Source organism: Saccopteryx bilineata, chromosome 1, assembly GCF_036850765.1.
Source record: "Saccopteryx bilineata isolate mSacBil1 chromosome 1, mSacBil1_pri_phased_curated, whole genome shotgun sequence".
NCBI lineage: Eukaryota > Metazoa > Chordata > Mammalia > Chiroptera > Emballonuridae > Saccopteryx > Saccopteryx bilineata.
Window position 1 is genome coordinate 333,993,397 of NC_089490.1, and position 21,401 is coordinate 334,014,797.

Genomic DNA, 21,401 nt, shown 5'->3' on the forward strand with positions numbered 1-21,401 from the left:
GCACAAGGAAATTTTCCTGTTTTCCACTTATGTGCCCAGCATGGTTTTATCCATGCACTTTCTCAATTCAAGATACTCTTCACTTCCTTAAACAAAACCAAATGTTTACTGCAAATAATTAAAATACTATCAATAATTATATATATGTCCACTGGATTTATGCTTTGCATTTGTAGAGAGGAACTATGTAGGTAGAGCGCAGAGCACATTCCTAGCAGCTGTGGCTGATGCAATGCTGTGAGAACACTCCAGCTCCTGAAACCCTCCTAGGCACACCCAGGAGGGAGCTCGCCCACTGTAAGGAAGTAACTCAGCGCCAACCAGGCAGCTCCTAACCTTTCAGCCACTGGCTTTGAGGAACATGCTGTAACACCCTATAGGCTGAACCCATGTATATAAGCTAGCTTACTTCCTGAATAAAACGGATCTGCGTCACTGAACCTGGTCCCCGGAGTCGGGTCTCTGCGTCTTCACTGTCCTCACCCCTGGTGGGCCTTGTCCACGGAACTATATTTATTTTTAAGAAATCACAAACTTCTTGTCCAAATTAGAATGATAAACTAAAATCACTTCCAAAGGAGCAACATATAAATAAATTCTTTCAACCACTCAAAACAAATTAAAACAAAATATTAACAGATACCTGTTTCATGAACAATTGGAGGTTAATAAGTGAAATCTATAATGCTTCATTTTTACATAAAGGAATTATGTCAAATTGGCTATACAAAATTTATATCAAAATCATTACACATATTATCTTAAAATCAGACTCTAATAATCAAACCAAAATAGCAAACAGATCCCTTAACACTTACTCTGTTACTTCCTACAGTTGCAAACACTAGTGGATCCCCTTCTTTACTGTGCCAGTTAAACTGAACTCCAAACAATGGTTGATTATGATCTTCCTATAAAATAATCATAAGAAAAATATATTTTAGAAACCCAAAATGGTAAACTGGGCATCCCCCTTATAACATTTTTCCAAAATGAAAGCCATTATTTTGTAATTATCACACATAAACTGACTTCTCACTCGGTCACTGGCTTGAGCACAGGCTCATCTGGCTTGAGCATAGGCTCACAGACATGACTGCATAATCATTGGCTTGAGCAAGGGGTCACTAGCTCAGCTGCAGCCACGTAGTCATGGAACATATGAGAAAGCAATCAATAAAAAAACTAAGGTGCCACAAAGAAGAATTGACGTTTCTCCTCTCTCCTTTCCTATCTGTCCTTATCTGTGTCTCTCTCCTTAAAAAAAAGGGGGGGGGGGCAATTAACAATGGTGGGCCAGGAGAGTCCATAAACTAAACTCATTTACTACAAGACTGATTATAACAAATATTAACTTTTGTTAACCAAGTTATTTTTTCAGTCTCAGGATTTTACTGGCAATCTCTTGGATTGAATAACTTTTATATTCACTTTAAGTCACTGTTTTTCACTTGTAAAGTCTAACAACTTCCAATTCATACCTTTTGAAAATCCATAGCTTTAAGCTTTGAAATATTTCATCAAAATATTTATTTATTTATTTACCCCCACGCACACACACAGAGGGACAGAGACAGGAAGGGGGAGAGATAAGAAGTATCAATTCTTCGTTGCAGCACCTTAGTTGTTCATTGTTTTCTCTTATGTGCCTTGATCAGGGGGCTACAGCAGACCAAGTGACTCCTTGCTTGAGCCAGTGACCTTGGGCTCAGGCTGGTGACCTCGGGGTCTTAAACCTGGGTCTTCCACGTCCCAGTCCGACGCTCTATCCACTGCACCACCACCAGGTCAGGCTAATCAAAATATTTAACTGACAATTAAAACAACCTTCCCAATACACTATCTAAAAATAGGTTGATGTAACTATACATTAACATGAAACTACAATGGGCAATACCTTTTTAAAAAATACATACTGAGGCCTGACCTGGTGGTAGCACAGAGGATAGAGTGTCAGTCTGGGATGCTAAGGACCCAGGTTCAAAACCCCAAAGTCTCTGGCTTGAGCCCAAGGTCGCTGGCTTGACCAAGGGGTCACTAGCTTGGCTGGAGCCCCCCAGTCAAGGCACATATGAGAAAGCAATCACTGTACAACTAAGGTGCCACAAGTATGAGTTGATGCTTCTCATCTCTCTCCCTTCAGTCTATCTATCCCTGTCTCTCTAAAAAACTGGAAACAAAATATATATATATTCCTTTAACAGTATAATCTGAATTTTGTTACACAGAAAAATAATTTCCACATAGCCATAGTAATTTATACATTTTCTTTGAAAACAATTACAAATAAAACAAAATATAAGAGAAATTTTTTATTTATTTTTTTCTTAGGCTTTTTTTTTTTTTTTTGAAGAGTTCAATATTTTTAAAATGGCAGAAACTAAGAAAGACATCTGTTTCAATTTATGCTGGCTCAAGGTTAATGAGTCACCTTCAATTCTTTTTAGTAACATTACGGTACTCAGAAGTGGCTTGTATTTTTAAGTTTTATCAAAATATGAAGAGTGCCTGACCAGGCGGTGGCGCAGTGGATAGAGTGTTGGACTGGGATGCGGAGGATCCAGGTTCAAGACCCCAAGGTCGCTGGCTTGAGCAAGGGGTTACTCTGTCTGCTGAAGGCCTGCGGTCAAGGCACGTGTGAGAGAGCAATCAATGAACAACTAAGATCTCGCAACGAAAAACTGATAATTGATGCTTCTCATCTCTCTCTGTTCCTGTCTGTCTGTCTCTCTCTATCCCTCTCTCTGACTCTCTCTCTGTCCCTGTAAAAAAAAAAAAAAAAAAAAAAAAAAAAAAAAAAATATGAAGAGTAACATTTTCCAAAACCTTACATTTGAATATAAAAATAAAAAACAACCTGCAGTACTAGGAATTACCCATTAAGACAAAACAGAAAAAGCTAAACAAATGTGGAATGGATTATAATTATGCAGCCTTCACTACAAAAACAAAATTTCAAAGTACTGTCATTTGAAAATAACTTGACAGAGTATCTTGAGCATAAAATGAGAAATAATTCTGCTGCCTAACAGCCAATAGGATTCGTCTTTCTGCACATACCTTGAGACTATTTACACATTTGAAAGAATATTTGCATTTCTTTGACTTCCATTTTCCTTTTCCCCAACTTTTCCTTCCAGGCGCATTTGGTGTATTTGTAGGTGTGTCAGGGCGTTCAGTGTTTGTACCACTTTCTATGCTGACAGCATCATCCTGTAAGCAGTAAGTTAGAAAAAAATTACATAAAACAGCAACATTGTACTTAAGTAGCAAATGACTTTTTACTGATCAGTTACTGAAGGACCTAAAGAAATAACTAATAAATCCTGCAGTAATGGGAGAAAAATTTTAATTCTATTTATTGGCTGATTTGAGAGAGAGAAGCATCAATCTGTTGTTCCACTCATTACGTATTCATTGGCTGATTCAATTTTTTTTTAATTTTATTCATTTTAGAGAGGACAGAAAGGTGAGGAGGGGAAGCAGGAAGCATCCACTTATACCTTCTTCTCATATGTGCTTTGATGGGGCAACCTCAGATTATGAACCAACCTTGCGACCTCAGCGTCCCAGGTCGACATTTGATTCACCGCACCACCACAGGCAAGGCCATTAGTTGATTCCTGTATGTGCCCTGACTAGTTTCAAACCAGCAATCTTGGCATATGCAGATGACACTCTAATCAACTGAACAAGCACAGTCAGGGCAGGAAATTTTATTCCTATCTCCAAAGGATGAAAACCAAAATCTACATATTAGGATTTGTGGAAATCTGATATTGCAGCAAAAATATAACAAAAACCTAATCAGTAAAATGGTAATAACAACATAGCCTTTAAATAACAACACATTGCTCCTTTTCTTTTTTTTTTTTTTTTAAAGACATATTTATTTATTTTTTACAGAGACAGTGAGTCAGAAGGATAGATAGGGACAGACAGACAGGAACGGAGAGAGATGAGAAGCATCAATCATTAGTTTTTCATTGCTCATTGCAACACCTTAGTTGTTCATTGATTGCTTTCTCATATGTGCCCTGACCGCAGGCCTTCAGCAGACCGAGCAACCCCTTGCTGGAGCCAGTGACCTTGGGTTCAAGCTGGTGGGCCTTTTGCTCAAACCAGATGAGCCCATGCTCAAGCTGACAACCTCGGGGACTAGAACCTGGGTCCTCTGCATCCCAGTCCGACGCACTATCCACTGCGCCACCGCCTGGTCAGGCAACACATTGGTCCTTTATAGCTCTCTCCAGAAGGTATTGTTAGATAAGAAGTATAAGAGAGCCTAAGTAGGAAATAGAAGAAAAATACAAAAATAAAATAAAATTTTTTTAAAAGCCTAAGTAGCCAGACCAGGCAGTGGCACAGTGAATATAGCATCAACCTGTGATGCTGAGGACCCAGGTTTGAAACCCTAAGGTCACCAGCTTAAGCGTGAACTCACAGACATGACCCCAGTGTCACCAGCTTGAGCCCAAAGGACACTGACTTGAGCAAGGGGTCACCTGTTCTGCTGTAGCCCTGGGTCAAGGCACATAGGAGAAATCAATCAGTGAACAACTAAGGTGCCACAACAAAGAATTGATGCTTCTCATCTCCCATCCTGTCTGTCCCTATCTGTCCCTCTCCCTGACTCTCTCTCTCTCTCTGTCAAAATAATAAATAAAATGAACTAGAGTGGCACAAAGTATATTAAAAAAAATTTACTTAAAAACAAAATCCAACCTGTGGTGGCACAGTGGATAAAGCATTGACCTGGATGGAATACTGAAGTCACAGGTTGGAAATCCTGGTCAAGGCTCATGAAAAGCAATCAATGAATAATTCAAGTGAAGCAACTATGATCTTGACCTCTCTCTCACAAACAAATCAATAAAGTCTTTAACACACACAAACACACACACTGCCCTGACTGGAGAGTTTGGTTGGTTAGTGTTGCCTCCATACGCAAAGGCTGTGGGTTCAATCCCTAGTCAGGGTATATACAGGAACAGATCGATGTTTCTGTCTCTCTCTCCCCCTTCCTGTCTCTAAAATCAATCAGTACATATATTTTTAAAAACTGCCCTGGCCAGTTGGCTCAGTGGTAGAGCATTGGCCTGGCATGCAGGAGTCCCGGGTTCGATTCCTGTCCAGGGCACACAGGAGAAGCACCCATTTGCTTCTCCACACACACCCCCCCTCCTTCCTCTCTGTCTCTCTCTTCCCCTCCTGCAGCCAAGGCTCCATTGGAGCAAAGTTGGCCCGGGTGCTGAGGTTGGCTCCATGGCCTCTGCCTCAGGTGCTAGAATGGCTCTGGTCGCAACAGAGCACACCCCAGATGGGCAGAGCATCGCCCCCTGGTGTGCATGCCAGGTGGATCCTGGTTGGGCGCATGCGGGCGTCTGTCTGACTGCCTCCCCATTTCCAACTTCAGAAAAAAAAAACAAAACATTATATGGGCCCTGGCCAGATACTCGGGTTGGTTAGAACATCATCCCAATACACAAAGGTTGTGCGTTCAATCCCTGGTCAGGGCATATACAGGAACAGATTCATGTTTCCCTTCCTCTCTAAAATCAATAAATAAAATTTTTTAAAAAGGCATAATACAGTGGATGGTTTTCAAAAATGCAAGCAGTACTTAGCAAAATGGCATGCCTTTTAAAGAAATACACAATTATTCTGGAATACTCTGATTATCTGGGGGGTAAGAAAAAAAGGTAGAAAGATGGCACACAGCAGGTGCTCAGTTTGTTGGAGCAGCATCCCAAAGTGCCAAGGTTGCTGGTTCAATCCCCAATCAGGGCACATAAAAGAACAGATCAACGTTCCTGTCTCTGTCTCTCTCCCACTTCCTTTCTTGCTAAAATCAATAAATAAAAACTAAAGCAAACAAACAAAAAACCCTGAATTGTCATTTGATGTAAATGTAATCAGCCTTCATAGATATAAAAATGTAAAATATTAAGTTCAGTTGTAAAGCTGAAATCACTGTTTTTCGCTCTCCCAATTTTTCTCCACCTTTCAGTTGTATTTACACAGTTAAAATCTAGCACAGAAAACAATTTTGGGTTTCAATGGAAAACTATGCATTATCTATAGCAGAGGTTTTCAACTGGCAGTCTGTGAAAGATTATAGATTATGTAGATTATAGATTATATATAGAGTCTATAATCTTCATACAACATCAAAATGGTTAACTCCTTCATGGACCAGCACGAAATTTCTGGTGCACCAGAAACAATTTAAGGTAAAATCCACTGATCTACAGCACATTCTTCCATGTTCTCAGATTACAGACCTCTTAGTTGCCTTTGAAAACCCCTGTATCTCTTTCTCAAGATGTGGATAATTTAGCAGTGCAATTTCTGTCCCTAAAGGTAGAGGTTCAAAATGTCTTCCTTTCCACACTAAAAAAAAGTTTTTGTTTCTATCCGCAATTTCACCTCTACATCCCTTTAATCCTCATAAATCTGTACTGTTTCACTTACACTTGCCTGGTTCCCTCACATGAGTAAAATTTTTAACTTACCTTTTTCTTAAGATTATCTTTTAACACTAGAGAAATGAAATAAGAAAACTAGTACACATTTATTCACCAGCTTCTTTATATTCTCGCATTCAACTGCTAATCAAGAAGCATCACAGCCTGACCTGTGGTGGTGCAGTGAATAAAGCGTTGACCTGAATGCTGAGGTCACCAGTTCAAAATCCTGGGCTTGCCTGGTCAAGGCACATATGGGATTTGATGCTTCCTGCTCCTCCCCCCCTTCTCTCTCTCTCTCTCACACACACACACACTCTCTAACTCTCTCTTCCCTCTAAAATGAATAAATAAATAAAATTTTAAAAAAAGAAGCATCACGCCTGACCAGGCGGTGGCATAGTGGATAAAGCGTCGGACTGGGATGCGGAAGGACCCAGGTTCGAGATTCCGAGGTTGCCAGCTTGAGCGCGGGCTCATCTGGTTTGAGCAAAAGCTCACCAGCTTGGACCTAAGGTCTCTGGCTCAAGCAAGGGGTTACTATCAGTCTGCTGAAGGCCCGCGGTCAAGGCACATATGAGAAAGCAATCAATGAACAACTAAGGTGTCGCAATGCGCAACAAAAAACTGATGATTGATGCTTCTCATCTCTCTGTTCCTGTCTGTCTGTCTCTCCCTGTCTCTCCCTCTCTCTGGCTCTGTAAAAAATAAAATAAAATAAAATAAAATAAGAAGCATCACAAAACACTGTCAACAGCACACACTGCATTTTTTTTACTCCCCCCTCCACTGTTTTTTAGCTTAATATACCAAATGTATCATTAAAATGTAATCACACAATTTGCATTAATGATTCTCACATTTAGCTTTATATGGAACACCAAAACCAGTAATATTTCTTCCCCTAACATCTTGAAGACATACTTAAAAATATTTTTGTACTTGATTTTTTAAAGTAATATCTTAAACACATAGTTTTTCAAAAATGGTTGTAGCAATTTACTCTTCCTTTACTTTTGACCACTTAATTTACCTTTCTGCCCCACAGGCAAATCAAGATGGAATCAAATGGAAATGCAACCTTTTGATTTTATCTTTTTTTTTTATTATTATTAACATTATGGGGGTGGGGAGAACAAGAAATAACTGCTTCAAACTCTAGCTGTTCATTGGTTGTCATATGTTCCTTGACAGGGCAACCCAAGGTTTTGAACCAGTGACCTCAGTGTTCCAAGTCGACACTCTATCCACTGTGCCACCAGAGGCCAGACTCATTTTATCTTTAAGTTAAAATCAAACCTTTTTTCTCCCCCTTAGGTGTGAGGAAGGGAGATGGTGAGGCAGACTTGAGCATGCACCCAGACCGGACCCACCTGGCAACCTGGTCTAGGTCCAGTGCTCAAGTATTGAGCTATCTTTAGTGCCAGAGGCTGACATGCTCAAACCAACTGAGCTATCCTCAACACCTGGGGCTTGGACCAATTGAGCCACTGGCTCTATGAGGGGGAAAAGGAGAGAAGGGGGAAGAGTGAGGGGAAGAGAAGCAGATGGTCACTTCTGCTGTGTGCCCTGACCAGGAATCAAACAGGGAACATGCATATGCCAGACCAGCACTCTACATACTGAGCCACTGGCAAGGTACTAAAATCAAACCTCTACTGAGTGTCTAAAATTAAAGTATAGAGGTCTGGTTTCTACCTAGGCCCTTCCTCCTAGTATGAATACTGTGCAGCAGATATGGCACTACCATCTTCATTTGCCCAACAAGGAAAGAAAATAATTTGTCCTTTGATCTTGCCACAGGTTACTTAAGCAAAAGACAAGTCTCCAGATTCAGTCCTCGGATTTTATCAGGCAACCATTAGTTCTCTTCCAGAAGCTAAGTACTCTATAGTCACATGACCTTTTTTGGGAAACAGTCATAAGAGCTTAAAAAGTTCAACCAAATGCTCCTGATCAGCCTGACCAGGTGGTGGCGCAGTGGATAGAGCATTGGACTGGGATGCAGAAGGACTCAGGTTCGAGACCCCGAGATCGCCAGCTTGAGCGAGTGCTCATCTGGTTTAAGCAAAAAGTTCACCAGCTTGGACCCAAGGTTGCTGGCTCCAGCAAGGGGTTACTCGGCCTGCTGAAGGCCCGCGGTCAAGGCACATGAGAAAGCAATCAATGAACAACTAAGAAGTCGCAACGCGCAACAAAAAACTAATGATTGATGCTTCTCATCTCTCTCCGTTCCTGTCTCTGCCTCTGTAAAAAAAAAAAAAAAAAAAAAAAAAAAAAAAAAAATGCTCCTGATCAGGTGGTGGCACAGTGGATAGAATGTTGACCTGGGCGCTGAGGTCCCAGGTTTGAAACCCCAAGGCCACCAGCTTGAGTACGGGGTTGCAGGGTTGTCAGCTTGAGCTTGGGATCTGCCTTGAAGCCTAACTAAGGTCGCTAACTTAAGCAGGGGTCACTGGCTCAGCTGGAGGTCTGCCCCCCTCTTCAAGGAAGCAATCAATGAACTAAGAGTGCTGCAACTAAGTTGATGCTTCTGAACTCTTTCTCTTCCTGTCCCTGTCTCTCTTAAAAAATGTTCAACAAGATACATGTAAAATGAAATGTTAAATGTTGCCTGATCTGTGCTTGCACAGTGGGTAAAGCATGGACCTAGAATGCTGAGTGTGCTGGTTCAAATCCCCAAGCTTGCCTGGTCAAGACATACAAGAAGCAGCACCTACCAGTTAACACTTTCTGGTCCTCACCTCAACCCTGCTTTCTGTCTCTCCTTTCTAAAATCAATAAATAAAGCCTTTTTAAAAATGTAGGATGTTAACTAGACTTATTGTGATGATTATTTCACAATGTATAAAGGATCATATCATTATGTTGTATATCTGAAGTTAATGTTATCAAGTACTCCTCAAAAAATAAATTTTAAAAACTGTAAATATGTTCATTTTTTTTTTTTTTCAGAGACAGAGAGAGAGTCAGAGAGAGGGATAGACAGACAGGAATGGAGAGATGAGAAGCATCAATCATTAGTTTTTCGTTGGGTGTTGCAACACTTTAATTGTTCATTGATTGCTTTCTCATATGTGCCTTGACTGTGGGCCTTCAGCAGACCAGGTAACCCCTTGCTTGAGCCAGCAACCTTGGGCTCAAGCTGGTGAGCTTTTGCTCAAACCAGTTGAGTCCGCGCTCAAGCTGGCGACCTCAGGGTCTCGAACCTGGGTCTTCCACATCCCAGTCCGACGCTCCATCCACTGTGCCATCGCCCAGTCAGGCAAATATGTTCAAATTTTTGATTCACTTAACAGTAACAAATCAGGTTTCCTTAACCTGTACTCAAAAACACCATTCTTTCCCCACCTGCTTTTGGCCTTTTTGTCATTCCCTTGAGCATAAAACCACTGCCGTCCTTCGCTTTTTCTAAACTCATTTTTAAACAAGGCTCTCTCTATTCCCTTCCCTTACTGCTTTCCTACCTATGACCTTGTCTAGAGTCCTTGGATGAATTCAGGGGGCCTATGATTGAAATGCTCCTCCCCCCCAAAATAGGCATTTTAATTTTCACCATCTTTATCTGAAATTTAATACTTCCTTCTACTACAGACAGGTAATATACATGTTGGTGTTACTGTAGCTGTAACTCTCACCAATGGAAATCAGGTATTTATTGTTATATCACATTAAGATTGTAGATCTCAAAAAATTCTCTATGCCCATTATTCAGACTTGCTGCTAGATCTAGTCGCTTCAGGTGTTAATGAAGAAGCACTTATTTAAACACTTTAAAAAGTACTTTATTGAAACAAATCTCAAATCTTCAAAATATCTTACAATGTTTTAGAATTTATCAATCTTGTAACCTTTTCACTATACTTTATACATTTAAAAATGTTATTCTGAGGCCCTGGCCGGATGGCTCAGCGGTAGAGTGTCGGCCTAGCGTGCGGAGGACCCGGGTTCGATTCCGGCCAGGGCACACAGGAGAAGCGCCCATTTGCTTCTCCACCCCTCTGCCGCGCTTTCCCTCTCTGTCTCTCTCTTCCCCTCCCGCAGCCGAGGCTCCGTTGGAGCAAAGATGGCCCGGGCGCTGGGGATGGCTCTGTGGCCTCTGCCCCAGGCGCTAGAGTGGCTCTGGTCGCAACATGGCGACGCCCAGGATGGGCAGAGCATCGCCCCCTGGTGGGCAGAGCGTCGCCCCTGGTGGGCGTGCCGGGTGGATCCCGGTCGGCGCATGCAGGAGTCTGTCTGGCTGTCTCTCCCTGTTTCCAGCTTCAGAAAAAAAAATGAAAAAAAAAAAAAAAATGTTATTCTGAGAAGACTTCACACAATTCATTAAGGCGTCCAAGACAACAAAAAGTTGGAGGAACCAAAAGGGTTTAATCCAATCATCTGGTTGTGAATAGCTTTGTCATGCACAAATGTATTCCCTTTTAAGAGTCTGCAAAAAGAAGCTTTCTGTTTATTTGGTCCCCTGAAAATCTCATTCTAAATAAATTACTGATATTTCTCATTATATTTCTGTCTGGTTATTTAGTATGTGGAAGGGTCAGAAACACAGGCTACGTGATCAAAATATAATAGTTATAAATCAGGGGTCCCCAAACTTTTTACACAGGGGGCCAGTTCACTGTCCCTCAGACCATTGGAGGGCCGGACTATAAAAAAAACCATCAACAAATCCCTATGCACACTGCACATATCTTATTTTAAAGTAAAAAAACAAAACGGTAACAAATACAATATTTAAAATAAAGAACAAGTAAATTTAAATCAACAAACTGACCAGTATTTCAATGGGAACTATGCTCCTCTCACTGACCACCAATGAAAGAGGTGCCCCTTCTGGAAGTGCGGCGGGGGGCCGGATAAATGGCCTCTGGGGGCCGCATGTGGACCGCGGGGCCGTAGTTTGGAGACCCCTGTTATAAATGATAGATACGTGAATTCCAAACTGCCCTCTTGATGTTCCGCTTATCTGTCAGACCTCATCCTTACAGGACTATTGCCCCTGAGACAGAGGAATTCCAAAAAGCTGAGAAGCCGCCCCAAGGAGGGGCTCCGGACACACCAGGACTTTTGATTCAACACCCCCATGCTCCAAGCCCCCAAGGAGGAGCATTCTGGACATACCAGGACTTTTGCCTCAGTATCCCCTCAGGCTCTCCCAAACACTATATAACTCGCCCCTAATCTGTAACCGGTGCTTTTCTCCCCCAGGAGAAGTGCCCACCCCGCAGGGTTCCTTTCTTCCTTTCAATAAAGCCTGTTACTCTGGTCTTTCGGACTCCCGTGGATTCCAACAATTAACATTTGAATAGTTACATCTACTATGAGGCAGGCATTCTTTTAAGCACTTTACCTATACAACTACTTCACTTAATCCTTATGAATGTTACAAAGACAGGTAAACACAATTAATATCTCCTTTTCTAAGATAAGATGAGGCAATTTAGGTCAAAAACCTTGCTCAAGGTCAAGGAACCGGTAAGGTACAGTGAAGACTTAAACCTAACATTCGGATCCAGTTTGTGCTCTTATTAGTAACTTAATCTGCCCAAAGAAAATTTTAGAAAAAGCAGAAATAAAATAGACTAAAAGGAATAGAATGAAAAGTCAAAAATGTTAATTTACACAGTATACTTGCAATAAGGTTGGGATGAACAAATAGGAAAAAAAAATTTAAAGTAACATTCAACACCTAAACTTTCAAGAAATTTCAAGTCCAAATCTCATAAACTGACAATCTCCTAAATCTTTCTTCTATCTCCAAGAGTTATTTTCCCATCTCTTGGGTGAAAATTTTGGTCATGATACCATGCCATATATATGCTTCAATCACTGATGCAGTGAGATGTAGAATTTAAGAACTGGGTGCGTAAGATGTTATATTTATTCCTAAAACTAGGCAAATGAGAAAATGAAGAACTTACACTACCCTCCCATAACATTTTAAAGATTTAAAAAAGATACTCAGGCCTGACCTGTGGTGGCGCAGTGGATAAAGCATTGATCTGGAAATGCTGAGGTCGCCCGTTCAAAACCCCTGGGCTTGCCTGGTCAAGGCACATATGGGAGTTGATGCTTCCAGCTCCTCCCCCCCTTCTCTCTCTCTGTCTCTCCTCTCTCTCTCTCTCTCTGTCTCTCCCTCTCCTCTCTAAAAAATGAATAAATAAAAAATTTAAAAAATTAAAAAAAAAAAAAAGATACTCAGGCCTGACCAGGCGGTGGCGCAGTGGATAGAGCGTCCAACTGGGATGCATGCGCAAGACTCAGGTTCGAGACCCCTAGGTCGCCAGCTTGAGTGCTGGCTCATCTGGTTTGAACAAAAGCTCACCAGCTTGAACCCAAGGTCGCTGGCTCAAGCAAGGGGTTACTCGATCTGCTGAAGGCCCGCGGTCAAGGCACATATGAGAAAATAATCAATGAACAACTAAGGTGTTGCAACCCACAACGAAAAACTAATGATTGATGCTTCTCATCTCTCCATTCCTGTCTGTCTGTCCCTGTCTATCCCTCTCTCTGTAAAAAAAAAACACAAAAAAACATATTCAGCTATTACTGCTATATAGTATGAAAGGGGTTCACATTTTGAAGTAATAACCTTTAACTATCCAAACATTTTGCTGACCTCATTGGATATAATAAAACACAAAACTGAAAATGTGCCTAACCTGTGGTGGCTCAGTGGATAAAGCGTCAACCTGGAAACACTGAGGTTGCCGGTTCAAAACCCGGGGCTTGCCTGGTCAAGGCACATATGGGAGTTGATGCTTCCTGCTCCTCCCCCCTTCTCTCTCTCTCTCCCCTCTATAATGAATAAATAAAATCTTAAAAAAAAAAGAAAAAAGAAAAAAAATTGAACTTTCTTTGACTTGTCGTTTGCTTATCTGATGTTTAATTTAAAAAAATCAAATGTTTAAATTTAAAAAAAAAAGAAAATGTCAATTCGGTTATTAATGGCATTTCACCTAAACATAGTCGGGAATAGATGATTAGCAAGACCCATTTCAGTTTGTTTTTTGTTTTAATTTAATTTCAAAACATCCAACACTTGCGAGGTTATGAGTCCACACCTAAAGAAAGCTATCTTTACCACAGTTACCTAAAATCTTCCCGGTTGTCCCCCTCATCTCAGTAAAAACTTTCAAAAAAGTAAACGTTCATTCTCTCATTCCGTCCTCAAGGGTGGTTTTCCCCTCCAAGTCAAAAGATGATCCTCTCAATTCGGCTCAAGAAAAACAAGACTGACGGTCCAGCGCACCCCGTCTCCAAGGACAGGACGAGTGGCAGACACAAAACCCCCTTGAAGAGAGTCACCGAAACCCCTTAAGTTAGTATCTACTCTTACCATTCAGCAGCCTGGAAAGGTCTAGGAGTGGCACGGTCCCTAAATTCCTGTAAATGTCCATAACACACGTTGGCCTCTCCTTCCGACTTTCTCAGGAAAACCTCTCACTTGCCTTTTAAATTACTAGAATCTCAGCTCCGCACTACCCTCAAATCTCCTAAAGGCCCAAACACGCTCCATCCACGCAAAAGGATCCTGAGCAGACCTTCCGCCCACCGCGCTCCCTTAAACCACTCTCCGCCAAGTTTCTGCTGGCTCACCGCCCCAGCTCAAAATCCCCGTAGAGATTTTCTCTTCCACGCCCGCGTTTCCCGACCAGAGAGTGACACCTCTCCCTCCCCCAACAGCCGCCCGCCCGCCCCCGCCCCTACAGTTTAAAAAGAATTTAAAACTTCCACCCCAGAGTCCCGTGGGGACTGCTCAGGGTTCCACTCACATTCTCGTCTCCAGACAGGTCCGGGTTGCTGTTCTCGTCGCTGCTCAGCTTCTGCTTCTTGGCAGCAGGCATGTCTGTTCCCGCCGGGGCTGTCGACACTTCCCTCTCGGACATATTCCTCCGCCTCCCTCCAGGTTCCTGCCGCCTAGGGCGGGGCCTCCGCCACACCGCCGTCAAGCAAGCCCGGCCAGAGCTTGCCGCAAAGTTGCCACTGCCGCCGCCACCTCCACCGCTTCCCCCACCGTCGCAAACCGCGCCCAGCCGCCGTGGCGGGCGTGCGTGCGACCCCGCCACACTGCTGAAAAAGGGGCGCGCGCGCGCGCGCACCCTCCCGCGCGGCTTCCTGGCTCCTTCCCTCTCCCCTGCTCCCGTCTTGCCCTTTTCCCGCCGCCCTCCGGGCAGTTTCCACGGCGAGATGTGAACCGTTGGCTTTCGACGGCAGTATTTCGTAGGTGTCCCTTCCCAACTACCGCCTCGAAAAAGGAGAGGCGGAACGCAAAGGGATGCTCCCTCACCCCCTTCCTCCTTCCAAAGACGTTTCAGTCGCAATTGGCCGAATCCTTCGATCACCGACCCGCTGAAAGGACTCGAAAGTCTGTGGATGGACTAGACCACCAGTGTCCCAGGGGACGGGGAAGATACGAGAAGTAACTTCTTACGCTAGTGGTGTATGCCAAATGTCCTTAATTTTGAACTCGGGGAATAAGGCTCTCAAGTTATGTATGAAACTGGTCACAATTTAATTTTTGCTTAACAGCAGAAGTTCAAAAACTGTAGACTGCTTTTCACTTGCCTCCCCCATTTAACAAATGGAAGTTACCGGCTAAGAAGTACGCATGCGCCGGGGTTATTCTCGCGCTGGGTTTTCTGGATCCGCCTCCTTCAAACCCCTCCTCTTCGAAGTCTTGTTTGTTGAACCAGGTAGACTTCTTCGGGTATCTTAGCTCCGGGTGGAGTTAAAAGCGCTTCCAAGTCCGGTTGTGGACGATCATAGTGAATTCTTGATGAATATTTATTGTTGTGAATGATTATCCCAACCCAGTTGGTGCTAATATTGGGTAAGGTTGAATGAAGTAGGAATAGACTAAAATTATAATGATTTTAGACTCCCAAGGAGTTACAGCCCAAAGTGCTCTTTTTAACTGTTAGAGCTTGGTGGTGAGTACTTATTTTTTGAGGTCTCGTCCTCATCTGTAAAAATGAGCTTGGAAAGGACATACAATTTTTTTTATTTTTAGCACTGTATGTATAGAGAGACAGACTGGAAGAGAGATGAGAAGCATCAGTTCTTCATTGTGGCACCTTAATTCATTGTTTCTCCTATGTACCTTCACCCTGTGGCTGCAGCTGAGCCAGTGACTCCTTGCTCAAGCAAGCCAGCAAACTTTGGGCTCAAGACGGCGACCTCTGGGTCTTGTCTGTGATCCCAAGCTCAGGCAGATGACCCTGTGTCAGGCTGGTGAACCCATGTTCAAGCCAGCAACTTTGAGGTTTCAAACATGAGTCCTCAGAATCCTAGATGGTGCTCTATTCATTCAGCACTGCCTGGTCAACACATACAATTTCTTAAAGGCCTATTAGATACATAATTTTTCTCTTTTAAACCAAATATATCACCTAGTGGATAACCAGTATCCCTTCCGTAAAGTTGTATACAGAATTACTGTTGCATGATACCTTAACAAGAAGAATATTGCCCTGGCCAGCTCACTCGGTTAGTGCGTGGTCCCAACACACAAAGGTTGCCAAGTTCGATCCCCCATCAGGATACATACAAGAATAAGCTTGATCAGGTGGTGGCACAGTAGGTAGAGCGACAGACTCAGATGCCGAGGACCCAGGTACAAGACCCTGAGGTCGCCAGCTTGAGCGCGGGCTCATCTGGTTTGAGCAAAATTCCACCAGCTTGAGCCCAAGGTCGCTGGTTCCAGCAAGGGGTTACTCGGTTTGCTGAAGGCCCGCCGTCAAGGCACATATGAGAGGGCAATCAATGAACAACTAAGGTGTTGCAATGCGCAATGAAAAACTAATGATTGATGCTTCTCATCTCTCTCCGTTCCTGTCTGTCTGTCTCTTGTCTATCCCTCTCTCTGACTCACTCTCAGTCTCTGTAAAAAATAAAAAATTTAAAAAATACCTAACTTAAAAAAAAAAGAATCAACCAAAGAATGCACAAATAAATGGAACAACAAATCAATGTTTCTCTCCCTCCCTCTTTCTTTCTCCAAAATGAATAAAGAACTTTTTAAAAGGGCGTGCCGGGTGGATCCCGGTCGGGCGCATGCAGGAGTCTGTCTGACTGTCTCTCCCTGTTTCCAGCTTCAGAAAAATGAAAAAAAAAGAAAAGAAAAAATAAAAATAAAAATAAAAAAGAGAATGTTATTCTTTCATTATCTGCAGATTGCAAGTCACTCTTTTTTCTAATTTTTATTTATTGATTTTAGAGGAATGGAAAGAGAAAGAGAAACATTGATTTGTTGACCGATTTATTTGTGCATTCATTGGTTATCAAGAAGATGCTTTAACGGAACTATGAGAAAAAAAAGAATAAGAAAATTAAGATAAAGCAAAGGTAGGACAAAATAACTAGTTTTTGCCATGAAGATTCAAGAAAAATAAGCCCTGGCCAGATAGTCCCGTTGGTTAGCATCATCCCAGTATGCAAAGGCTGTAGGTTTCAGTCCAAGGTTAGGACACATACAAGAATCAACGAATGACTGCATAAACAAGTGGAAAAACAAATCTCTCTCTCTCTCTCTCTCTCTCGCTCTCTCTCTCTTTCTCTGTGTGTGTGTCTCCCTTCTTTTCTCTCTAATATTAATAAATTAAAGGAAAAAAAGCCGGAAAATTATAGTTCAGGTCTTAATATTAATTGGCAGTTATTTGTTGAACTCTTCTAATGTGCCAGGCATGCTAAGTACTCTTTAGTTGGTGACAGAGATATGAGACTAGTATGGCATTAGCTACTGAGAAAGTAAGATGTGCTTTGGTATGACATTTTCACGGGCAGAGATAAACATACTTCCCTTTTCTGTTGAAGATATTTGTGAAATATCTCCTTACAGCCCTGGCCAGTTGACTCAGTGGTAGAGCATTGGCCTGGTGTGTGGAAGTCCCAGATTCGATCCCCAGTCAGGGCACACAGGAGAGGCTCCCATCTGCCTCTCCACCCTTCCCCCTCTCCTTTCTATCTCTCTCTTCTCCTCCTGCAGCCAAGGCTACATTGGAGCAAAGTTAGCTGGGCGCTAATGATGGCTCCATGGCCTCCGCCTCAGGTGCTAGAATGGCTCTGGTTGCAACAGAGCAACACCCTTGATGGGCAGAGCATCGCCCTCTAGTGGGCATGCCAGGTGAATCCTGGTTCAGAGCATGCTGGAGTCTGTCTCTCTGCCTCCTTGCTTCTCAGAAAAACAAAACAAACAAACAAATATATATATATCACCTTACAAATAAAGGATATTCAACTAAAGCATTTCCAAACCAAATTAAACTACATGTCTGGGATCTGTGGGAGCTGGGTGAAGGCATCAACTACTAGTCATAACATTAGAAAAGTGCTGAACATTTACATAAAAGACACAGGAAATATAATGTTTTTCAGCATGCGTGCTATCTGTAACAAAGCAAAAATATTGTTAAAGACTTTTATTAAAACTTGGAGAGATGCCTAACCAGGCGGTGGCGCAGTGGATATAGCATAGGACAGGGATGCGGAGGACCCAGGTGTGAGACCACGGGGTCACAAGCTTGAGCGCGGGCTCATCTGGTTTGAGCAAAGCTCACCAGCTTGGACCCAAGGGTCACTGGCTTGAGCAAGGGGTTACTCAGTCGGCTATAGCCCCATGGTCAAGGCACGTATGAGAAAGTAATCAATGAACAACTAAGGTGTCGCAACAAAAAACTAATGATTGATTCTTCTCATCTCTCTCCATTCCTGTCTGTCCCTATCTATCCCTCTCTCTAACTCTCTCTCTCTCTCTGTCCCTGAAAAAAAGAAAGAAAAATAAACAAACCAACCTGACTCCTTCACTGTTACCTCCTCTGGACTTGCCAGGGAAGTGACCTGTCCTGCACCAGGAACAAGCCTACAGTCAAACTTCCAGGGGGAATAAAGAGATGAGCTGCTACCAGGCTGACCAGCTTGTCCCAGTTTGCCCAGGACTTCCCCCAGTTTTAGCACTGCAAGACTCTTCTCCAGGGACACCTTTCCATCTCAGGCAAACTAGGGCAATGTGTCACCCTAGCTGCCACCAACTGGACTACTAATCTTCTCTCTTAGAAAAAATAAACCTGGTTGAATAGAACCCAAATAATAATAATAGCAGACAGCCCATATATAACAAATACTATGTGCTTAGACACTATTCTAAGGAGTCTATTCATGTAGACTCATTTGAGCTGTGCCAACAATTTTACTTTAACTCCATTTCATGGATGAGAAAACTGAGGCCCAGGGAAGTGAAGTAACTTGTCCAAGACCGCACTTAGTCTGTGGCAGAGCTGGGATTCAAAGCCAGGTAGTCTGGCTTCAGAGAACACAGGCTTTACTACTTCACTCTACTGCCTCCGTGTGATATCCCCCTCACTTCTCTCCCCCAAGTGTTATACCCTCTTCTGCCATCTTCTCTCTCCGTTGTCCCTGCCACTGACCTATATCTTGGCTCTGAGCCACATGTACATCTCCCATTTACTTATGTTTTACTCTTCATTCATCCATTCCACGAACATTTTGGTGTGCCTACTATGTGCCATGCTGCCTGTAAGAGCATATGGCCTAGAGAGGCATTGAACAGAAATTCCCAAGCTGTCTCAGTTCACACTGCCTTTAGCACAATATTTGCTAGAAATATTAGTCTTATTTCACCATGCTGCTGCATGAAAAGAAACACCTACAGGCTCGATTTATTAGTTTAGTTCCGAACAACTTACTAGCGGGAGTTTATGTGGTATCTGATATGTGTCTCTGTGTTTTCCTCAAAAATTAAAAGCTCCTGCAGTGGGTTTTAGTTCACAGTGGCCTTCTGGGGTACCTTGGCACACAGTTTAGAAACCATGAGCATTATTGTTAAGTGCTTGGTCCCTAGAGTCAGTCGCTGGGGTTCAAGCTGTGGCCCTTCCCTTGCTCTGTGAACTCCGGCACATAATGAGGCCTCCCTGAGCCCTAGCATTCCTCACCGGTAATGGAGATTGTCATAGTAGCTATGTCATATGGTTTTTTGCCACAAGAATTTAATGATTGTAAATAAGTTCCCCAGAAAAAGGCTTAGCATCTAGTCACCAGAATATAAGTTCCACAAGGGTACAGAAAAAAAAAAAAAAAAGGATTGATGCTTCTCCTCTCTCTTTCCCATCTGTCTATCCCATTCTGTTTCTCTTTCTGTCCTTCTCTCTGTCTCTCTTGCAAAAAATAAAAAGAATAAAAACTTAATTTTTTAAAAAAATGACTGTTTCTCTCTCTCCCTCCCTCTGTTCTCTTTCTGTCTCTCTAAAACCAATCAATAAAAAAATTTTCTGCCTGACCAGGCGGTGGCGCAATGGATAGAGCATCGGACTGGGATGCTGAGGTCGCCAGCTTGAGTGTGGATTCATCTGGTTTGAGCAAAAGCTCACCAGCTTGGACCCAAGGTCGCTGGCTCGAGCAAGGAGTTACTCGGTCTGCTGAAGGCCCGCGGTCAAGGCACATATGAGAAAGCAATCAATGAACAACTAAGGTATCGCAATGTGCAACGAAAAACTAATGATTGATGCTTCTCATCTCTCTCCATTCCTGTCTGTCTGTCCCTGTCTATCCCTCTCTCTGTAAAAAAAAAAAAAAATTCTGACACCCGTTGAAACAGTAGGAATTTTATTCAAGGCTATTGTAATACATGTCAAGAGGATTGATAAGCCCTGGCCGGTTGGCTCAGTGGTAGAGCATTGGCCTGGCATGCAGGAGTCCCGGGATCGATTCCTGGCCAGGGCACACAGGAGAAGCACCCATTTGCTTCTCCACCCCTCTCCATCTCTTTCCTCTCTGTCTCTCTCTTCCCCTCCCACAGCCAAGGCTCCATTGGAGCAGAGTTGGCCCGGGCGCTGAGGATCGTTCCATGGCCTCTGCCTCAGGTGCTGGAATGGCTCTGGTTGCGACAGAGCAACGCCCCAGATGGGCAGAGCATCGCCCCCTGGTGGGCATACCGGGTGGATCCCGGTCGGGCGCATGCAGGAGTCTGTCTGACTGTCTCCCCATTTCCAGCTTCGAAAAAATACAAAAAAAAAAAAAAAAAAAGATAAAGTAGGAAATAGGGCTCAACTCTGAATACAGCAAGGACAGGAGGTGATTTATAATCAAGTAGCAGAGTGGGAGCAAATGTGTTCAGGACATGCCATCCACAATATGCTGCTTGGGTATATTAGTTGTTTTGAGCTGAAGTTCTCTATGAGTTTCCCTTTATCTGCTTAAAGACAGATCCTCCAAAAGGAACTCAACTGTCATGAATCCTCTTTCTAGGAGTTTCATCACCAGGGAAAGACTGACTCTCATCACAAAAAAGGAGATTATTTCCTGGCCAGGTAGCTCAGATAGGTCGAGTATCGCCCCAATACACCAGTGGTTCTTAAAGTGTGTGCCAGGGCGCACTGGCGCACCCTAGATTTCCAGGTGCACCCTACAGTATTCCAGAGAAATATGTGCCTGTTGGGGACCAAAAAACCAACAAGGCCTGACCTGTGGTGGCGCAGTGGATAAAGCTTCGACCTGGAAATGCTGAGGTCGCCAGTTCGAAACCCTGGGCTTGCCTGGTCAAGGCACATATGGGAGTTGATGCTTCCTGCTCCTCCCCCCTTCTCTCTCTCTGTCTCTCCTCTCTCTCCCTCTCTGTCTCTCTCTCCTCTCTAAAAATAAATAAATAAAATTAAAAAAAAAACCAACAGGGTTTTTGGAGTTTAGATTTTTGCAGGACAGAGGGGTGGGGAATTGGCTATAAGCTGAGAGTCTGCCCAACCCCCCCACCTCACTTGCCTGATTAGGTTGCAAAAGGCTGTAAAGCTGTGGTGCTGGATTGTTTACATTAATCCCCATGTTCCCCAGAAAGACTAGAGGCAAGTTTCTTCTATCCTTTGTTTGGTGTAAAGTTAAGATAATATGTATGGTGGGGGTTTTCTGTACTCAATACAATTAAGA

At 43.1% G+C, this 21,401-nt stretch overlaps 1 protein-coding gene across 2 annotated transcripts in view; it reads right to left on the minus strand.

Moving 5' to 3' along the window:
* EED (embryonic ectoderm development) overlaps nucleotides 1-14,896 on the minus strand; it is a 38,417-nt gene extending 23,521 nt beyond the window's left edge. Inside the window, exons 1-3 of one of the 2 annotated variants that reach the window (XM_066248601.1) lie at nucleotides 14,243-14,896; nucleotides 3,061-3,213; nucleotides 819-911 (exon numbers count right to left, since the gene is read on the minus strand). In XM_066248601.1, the coding sequence (XP_066104698.1) occupies nucleotides 819-911; nucleotides 3,061-3,213; nucleotides 14,243-14,356 (360 nt within the window). In that variant the 5' untranslated portion in view covers nucleotides 14,357-14,896. The remainder of the gene's footprint in view (nucleotides 1-818; nucleotides 912-3,060; nucleotides 3,214-14,242) is intronic. The other variant, XM_066248613.1, reaches the window with a different exon arrangement.
* Nucleotides 14,897-21,401: the final 6,505 nt, after the last annotated feature.